Raw genomic sequence first — 8220 nt, 5'->3', positions numbered from 1 at the left:
ACAATCTTCTGTAGCACACACATATGCCCCTAAGAAGAAAAAAAGAATGCACAGCTCTAAGAACATTTGCAAAAACACATAAAAATGCTAAACAACACTCATTTTGAATCAGTTGTTGTGGAACAGCCCCGGGTAGATCATGGTAAAAGCACAGCTAAAAAATATATGTTCATATTTTTCTTTCTTTCTTTCCATAAACTCAAGACAAAAGACAATTAAAAAAGTATTTCTTTATTAAAACTATACACCTTTTTCTTGTGCCTAGAGTCGTCTCCAAGAACAATACATGAAAATCATCTCAAACAGGGCTGTTGTTCTTCCTTACATTACAACATAAACAAAAGGAGCAGAAATTTCAGGATGAGTTCACTGCAAAAACAACAACAGTGAAACAAAAGAAAGTAACTCTTAGCAAAAAAATATTTGAAATATTTATAAATAACTTATTAAAAGTAAACACGTTGATTGACATTTGTCTGACATTTAAGGACAAGGCATTATGGTGACATCATCAATATTACCTCAAATACAGTGAACTTGTTAAAAGGATCTTCAGTGGTTTTTTGTTCTTTTTACAGAAAGAAATTAGAAAAGCATCCGTTTTCAGTGTTTGATTACTTCAGTTTATGTTGTTTATTCTGTTTCAGAAGGCATTTGTAAAGACTTCGGCTTTAGGGGAGAATATTGATAACTATATTATATTTTATGATATGCATCATGAATGTTCTCTCCTGCAGATGAACAGATGTCCTCAGAGTACTTTAAAAACAGTCAGGGAGACTAATTATTACCCTTTTTCATTTCTGTGACTGATTAGAGACATAAGTTGACTTTATTTGCACAAAACCACGTTTTATTTTTCACTTCTTCTGAAGAATGTGTTTTTGAGAATTTGCATATTTTTCTGAGTCAAAATGATTTATTAGAGCTGTTTTATTAACACCAATTTCATTGTATATAAAATCTGTGACATACTGTATAACAAGCCTTAGAACACATTTTTTGTCATCTGATCTAAACAGAGGCTGATTTTACAGATTGTCCAGTTTTCTAAGATAATACAACCTTTCACTGAGATCATTTGAGATGTTAAATTAAAATGCCTCAAAGTACCAACACATATTTAACTAGCTGATGTATTGAGCTCATAAAGGCTGCAAGCAAAGATTTTCTTTATTTATTGTGTGCCATGATTTAAAAAGGGTAGGTAATTAAAATCATTTGCTGTGGCTTGTGTAAACTGTCTGTCACACTTCCTATTTCAGCCAGACAGATCAATGAACTGGAGGAAATTTAAACTCTACACAACGTCAGTTGGGATTAGAGCAAATACACATTTTGACCTAAAAAAAATTCCTGTTCTTTGGCTTTCTTTCAAAGAAACACTCTGCAGTTCAAACATCTGGGCGAACCTCTTCAGGAGCTGTTTATTTCTCCCTGCAGCTGCCAGTTTTGGAATTAGGCCAAAACCTCTCTGCTTCAGTCACCAAAACATAGCTAAGAACTTTCTGGAAGGACTTTTTTGTGATGCTGATAATAGAAGGTATCTAGTGTTTGTTATGAAAGTGGTTGTGCCAGGTCTTAACACCTATGCTTGGGCACGACACTTCTGCATTAGAACTCAGACTTCATCTTGCTGTTTGACATCGGCCTACAAATTTCAATCCATTTTTTTGTCACTAATTTAGCTTGAACAGTTTTCAAACACACATTTTATAGCTCTAATGGGCTGCTGTAAATATTTAGATGTGCTTGTTGTTTTTTTGGGACTTTAACAATTTTGCATTGTTAAATAATGATTTAAATGAATTTAATGTACTTGCCAATGTCTTAACGTGTTCCCTGAATTGTTTGAACAACTAAGCTCTCCCAATCACTGCTTGAATGAAAGTGTCAATAAAATCAACATATCTATGGTAGCCAACAGAATAATGCATAATTGTCATATTTCCATGTTTGAACCTGAGTGAATGAGAGCCAGATGGTAAATGGTCCACTCTTTTTAACTCTCCCCACAATCTGTTTAAAGCACTTTACAGAGTTTCTCATTCCCCTTTTCATACACACTCATACAGTGCTTTCATTTATATATTTTTACACACTTTATACACCACATTTTTAATATTTTCACTCATACACTGATAAACATATCGGTGGGTAGCATCTATTTTTTACCCAAGGATGCTTCTGCAGTTTGCAGAGGCTGGGCGTCAAACCCCCCCTACACTCTGATCGTTGATCACCATACTCACTGGGCCAGGTAAATAGATTTTGAGTATTACTTTAAGTAGATCATTAGAAAAGTTGCAAAGGATAATGATTTTACAGGATTTCTTGAGCTGTAACTTTATTTTATTTTATTTTTTGTTTTGTCTACGATTAAAATAAGGATGCATAAAATATATTTTGCTTTAACCCCGGTGTCTGGATGGAAGATAAACTGTGACCTCAAAGTTAAGTCAGCTTTCATTGTAACTGTCCTACAGAGGGAATTTCAGAAGGTTATTTCTGAAAGTTGTAACCATGCCTAAGATTTGAACTTCTGCTCAATTCATGTGTTCATCAAAAGGACGATATGATTAGGAAATAAAATAAAAACAGATCAAACAGTTTAGCTGGTTTAATGCTGTATTCTTTTTTTCTTGTGAAATTAATTTAGTAGTGTGTATCCATATTTGTGTTAAATGTGTCATCTTTTTAGGTCAATTTCTTTGGCCCATCAGCCAATCTGTTGCTGGCTGTGATCCCATCTCAGCTCTCTATCAGATGTGCCCTCCAGGCACCATAACATCCTCGCTCCCTGTTTAAAGCAGGGCCAAGAGGAACCTCGCCTGCATAAATATGCCCATATCATTTTTATCTGCTGTGCTGCAAACCAGACACTGACAGCAGGAGAAGTATTTGATGGAGGTTTTGCAATCACTCTGGTCGCCAACAGCTTAGCGCACGCTAGATTTAAAGGGCTCTTCAGCTTTCTACCATATGTGAGACAGCAAAGGCGTACATGTTATAAGTTCATTACTGGAAAGTGGAGATGGGGAGTATATTGATATGTATGCGAGGGAAAGCAGTGTGAATGTACATTTCAGAAACAGAATGTAATCATTGACCTGGGGATTTCAATGAAGTACACCCATGGCTTTACAGGCAAATGGAAAATGTAACTCTGCATCTAGATTTAGTATTAAAGGGATAGCTTAGATCAGTGGTTCTCTAACTATTCATAGCAAATACCATCTTTGAAAACACTATGCTCTCCAAGGATCAGCATTATGGTAGACATTTAAAAAATCAGTAGGACAAGCTAAAAAGTAATAATCATATAAGAAAACAGGAAGAAAACTGTCAAAACACTCTGGTTTAAGATGCAACGGTTTGTTGCTGAGAACAACACCTTGCAGACTGCTGCCTTGACTCGTCTTTTATCTACAACAACTGAATACTAAACAAAGACCAATCTTCTTGCTGTTTTACACCATTTGTTAGCAGATCCTGGAAAGACCTCATTGGTGCTGCTCTAGTAGCCATTAGCACATTGGTTCATGGTTATCCACTCCAGTTAAATATTCTCTATTCCATTATTACTTTGAGTAGTTTAGATCTTAATTTCCTTGAATGGCATATCTTTTTGTTTATATCTACATTTAAGTTCCTATTGGGGGATTTCAAGGCATTCCCAAGTCAGAAACGCCGGATCTCCTCTCAGTGGGGCATGCCTAGAAAATCTCCAGAGGGAGACCCTCAGGAAGCATCCTAAACAGATGTCTGAACCACCTCGGCTGACTTATTTTGACGCAAAGGGGCAGCAGCTCTACTCCGAGCTCCTCCCAGATGTTAGAGTTCCTCAGCCATCTTACAAAGGAAGCATATTTCATCTACTTCCACCTGGGATTTTGTGCTTTTAATCTTGAGCCATACCTTACGACATAGGTGAACATTAAAACAGAGTTTTGGCTTGGCTCCTTCACAACAACAAACCAGAGCAATGCCATCGATTCATCTCCCATTCTATCATGGCTCAAACAAAACTCCCAGACACTGGAACTCCTCTGCTTTAGGCAGATTCACTCCAATCCAGACGGAAAATTCTACGTTTTTCCAGAAGAGAACAACGTCTTCAGACTTCATCACAGTAAATTAGCTTACTTGCTTGAAATATAGCTAAATATACTTTATAAATATACTTGTGTGGACATGTTTCTTGAAGAGCTCTGCAAGAATCCTGAGTACCAAGTGTTACGTTTACCACAGTTTGAGAACCATGAAAGATCATTGGAAGTGAAGGTTTTGACTGATCTCACTTCTGAGCTATAAGCTAACGGCTAGTTTGAACGGAATAGAAAACCAAGGTTGCTGCCATCATAAAACAACTCCAAATTAAAAAATAAATAAAATCATATTAAAAACATTTTTTTAACTTTCACATAGCACTTCTTTTTGCCTGAAATTATTATTTCATTAGAAAAAAAGTATTACTACCAAAAATATCACAGGTTGTACTGGAAATGCTAAAAGCCAGCTGCTGCTGCTACCTGATCTTGCAAATAACACAATTTTATGTTTAAAGCAATGTAATACAAAACAGGCAGTGATATAAAGGTTTATAAAATGCTGTTTACTATTGATTCACTAGTGTTCACTTGGAAAAGCCATTAGTTGATCAAACTAGTCGAATTAAACTCAATTCTCTTGAACACAGTCTGCTCAAAGAGCTATATACAAAGGTAAAATATTAATTGTTTATAGCCCTCCACAGAAGCCCACCTTAAAAGAGCTAAACTATCACTTTAAAGTGCATCAACTAAAAAGTCAGTTTTATTTTAATATTTTGCACAGGGAGATTTTCTGAAAATCTTCAGTTGTGTGAACAAATTACTCTTTTTTATATTCAGAACAGCATGATCTAAAAATACAAAGCTGGTTGTGTTATAACTTACAAGTTGCAGCCACATTGGGAATACAATCTTTTTTGTTGGTTTGTTTCTTTCTTGACAAACAATAAACAGCACGCACCACTGGCAGTCAAACGAAGGCAGTGAAGTGAAACTTTATTATCTGATAGGGGCTATTGTAAACAATGTTTTTGGAAGATGTATATCGTTGTTCTCTGTTATTTTTGTGATTATGTTGAAAGCACTGTTGTTAGTCCTTGAAAAAAATCAACAGTTTTATTTTAGTTTGAGAAAAAGCCTTAATAAAACTAATGCTTCAATTCACTTCTAAAAAGAATACATTATTTATTGTTCATTGTGTTGATTGCCACTCTTTTTCTGCCACCAAACTGTTGAACTCAAATAATCTGATCCAAATTTGCTACTGTCACTTTTTTTTTCATCATTTCAAAGAGATGAATGAATAAGAATTAAAAAAAAACGCCACAGAAAAAAGGCAGACCAGGGTTTGATTACATCTGGTTTATATCCACTAGAATGATGAGAAGCACGGTGTTCTGTTGTGTCTGTGGAATGTGTGTGTGTTTGCTGAACTCTAAACAGTACTTCCTGAGCTGTTTCACCGAACAAACAAAGCATCTTTTCTGTTTCTGTCTTTCCATGCGTGACACCCGTCTTTGTCGGGCCTTTACTATTTATCGTCAGATTTTGGTGTGAGGGTTTTCCCTTTTGCAAGCTTCCAAACAACAAGGCCGGCAGCCACTGGAGACTGTGAGGTTGGTGTCAAAGAAAGTGGCAACATGATAAATGTGAGTCATCTCATAGCTGTCACAGAATCACAAACATTTTACTCAAGGGAGGGCGGAAGAGAAAGCCTTTTGCTTACATTGAAAGTGAACACAAAATTTATTATAAATATATGTTAACATGACAATTCCTACTTCTGTCTCTATTTAGTATACACCTTATTTAGCCTGTTCTGTACATGAATTTTTAATCTACATAATTCACCATGTGTTGCTGCTGCTACAAAAGTCCATGCAATATCTACAGTACAACATAAGGTACATCTATGAAACATATTTTTACTCTCAATAAATAGTAATAAATTATCCAATTTCTTTTTTGTATATTTTATTGCACATAATATTTTATATTACTGCTTTGGATTAGGATTTTCCCTTTTTCACAAAGACTTAATGTCAGTTCTAGCTGCTTTGTCTATGTTCCTCCAAAGTAATTAGATCCTTCACGCCACATCTTCAGAAGAAAGACCTTTCATCTGAGCGTCTTTATCCTCAAACGTCACCTTTTTGTTCCTCTTTGGGTCGATCCAGGAGTTGTGAATGATGGCATTATTAGGGGTGGGGTCAGCCTCGATGATAGACACCACTCGCTTCTTCATCTTGCTTTTCAAGACTTTTTGGAACTTCTGCCTCGTGAAGGCATACAGCAGAGGGTGGAAGATAGTCGTGCCGTAGGCCATTACCAGAAATCCCAATCTCAACTTGACCATCAGGTCACTAGGGCCCATGCTCAAGATGACAGTGTTGAGGACCGTAATGGGCGTCCAGCACAGTAGGAAAGTTGACACAATCAATAAAGACATCCTGAAAACCCTTTTTTGGCGCTCTCGTCTCTCTCTGTGGCGTTTGACCGCCCTACGGAGGGCGATGATGACAGAGACGGAGGTGCGCATGCCCAGGGTGGGATTGCGGCTGCCGCTGCTCTGGGATGCATCCGTGGCCTCTTGCTGTGTTGTCATGGCTGTCATGGAAGGACGCTTTTTCCTGCGAACCTTCTTTTTCTGTGAATTGTGGAAACGTGTGCCAATGCGAATGTTGAGCGCCTGCAGGATCTTGGAGTAGGTGATGAGCATCACAACGGCAGTAAAGAAGAAAATGGGAATTTGTGCGAGCAGGTGGTAATAGAGGCCAAGCTCGGTATAATACTGGTTAGTGTGAACCACGTTCTCCACCACTGTCTGGTTCAGCTCAGTGTGGCCGTGAGCGAAGAAGCCCACCTCAATAAAGGGTATGAGGAAACTCACAAAGGATAGCACCCAAATGGCAGCTAGCAGGGTCAGAGCGCGGCCCATGGTCAACACTCTGTTCGCCGGTTTGACAGAGATGTCATAGCGATCAAGGGTGATGGCGAGCACATTTGCAGCTGTGGCAACACTAGCAAAAGAGACGCAAGCTTCGTGGAAGCAGCAAACGAGAGCAGTGTCTCCTTCCAGAGAAAGCAGCACCACCACAATTGTTAAAGGGATGCAGCACACACATACCAGCACATCCAACACATGGAGGTTCATAGTGACAATGTTACTGACAGAGCTAATGAGGTTCGACTTCATACAGTAGAGAGCGAGCACAGTGAGGTTGGAGCTTAGCCCCAGCAGGATCTCCAGCATCAGGAAGCCTGTCAGGGAGACCTGGAAACTAACAGGGTAGGAATACGGGCCGGGGGTGGCCGGACTCATGGCATGGCTGATGGGCTCCGTGTTGTCTGTGACTGTGACGTTGCTCATGGTGGCTTCTTTTTCTGGGCAGGGAAAAATATGCATTATCCTGAAAGTAGGAAGGAGAGAAGAAGAATTCATTAAGTGGAAAGTTGGTGTTTGTGCATCTCTAGAAATATGCAATTGAAAGCATTTCATTAAATCTTTTCAGATCCTTCAAAAAGCAGGAAGGATAATTCTAAACTGAATAAAAAATATCACATTCTCTTGCAATACATTACTCATCTTGTTTATTTATTTTTTTATGTTACTGTTATTTTACCAGGCAAATCCCATTGAGATCTCAGATCTCTTTTTCAAGGGCGGCCTGGGCCTGAAGGCAACCTATTGTACATGTTTTTGTGTTGTGGGGGAAACCGGAGTACCCGGAGAAAACCCACGCAAGCACGAGGAGAACATGCAAACTCCGCACAGAAAGACCCCAGGTCCGAACCGGGGATCGAACCCAGGACCTTCTTGCTGTGAGGCGTCGGTGCTAACCACTGAGCCGTCGTGCCGTTCATTTATAAACCCTCTAAGTCCTTTATAAACCAGCTGAGACCTTTATAAACCATCTGAGACCTTTATAAACCCTCTAAGACCTTTATAAACCAGCTGAGACCTTTATAAACCATCTGAGACCTTTATAAACCCTCTAAGACCTTTATAAACCCTCTGAGACCTTTATAAACCATCTAAGACCTTTATAAACCCTCTAAGACTTTTATAAACCCTCTGAGACCTTTATAAACCATCTGAGACATTTATAAACCATCTGAGACCTTTATGGACCCTCTGAGACCTTTATAAACCATCTGAGACCTTTAT

At 38.4% G+C, this 8220-nt stretch overlaps 1 protein-coding gene across 2 annotated transcripts in view; it reads right to left on the bottom strand.

Annotated features, from left to right (window-relative positions):
• Nucleotides 1-5779: 5779 nt before the first annotated feature.
• LOC106523659 (probable G-protein coupled receptor 22) overlaps nt 5780-8220 on the bottom strand; it is a 5557-nt gene continuing 3116 nt past the window's right edge. For both annotated transcript variants that reach the window (XM_014017165.1, XM_014017166.1), the window contains exon 3: nt 5780-7462. In XM_014017165.1, coding sequence (XP_013872619.1) covers nt 6142-7458 — 1317 coding nt within the window. In that variant the 5' untranslated portion in view covers nt 7459-7462 and the 3' untranslated portion in view covers nt 5780-6141. The remainder of the gene's footprint in view (nt 7463-8220) is intronic.

Source organism: Austrofundulus limnaeus, unplaced genomic scaffold (assembly GCF_001266775.1).
Source record: "Austrofundulus limnaeus strain Quisiro unplaced genomic scaffold, Austrofundulus_limnaeus-1.0 Scaffold162, whole genome shotgun sequence".
Classification (NCBI taxonomy): Eukaryota; Metazoa; Chordata; class Actinopteri; order Cyprinodontiformes; family Rivulidae; genus Austrofundulus; species Austrofundulus limnaeus.
The sequence above is the reverse complement of the archived record's forward strand: the minus strand, read 5'-3'. Positions and strand labels throughout refer to the sequence as shown.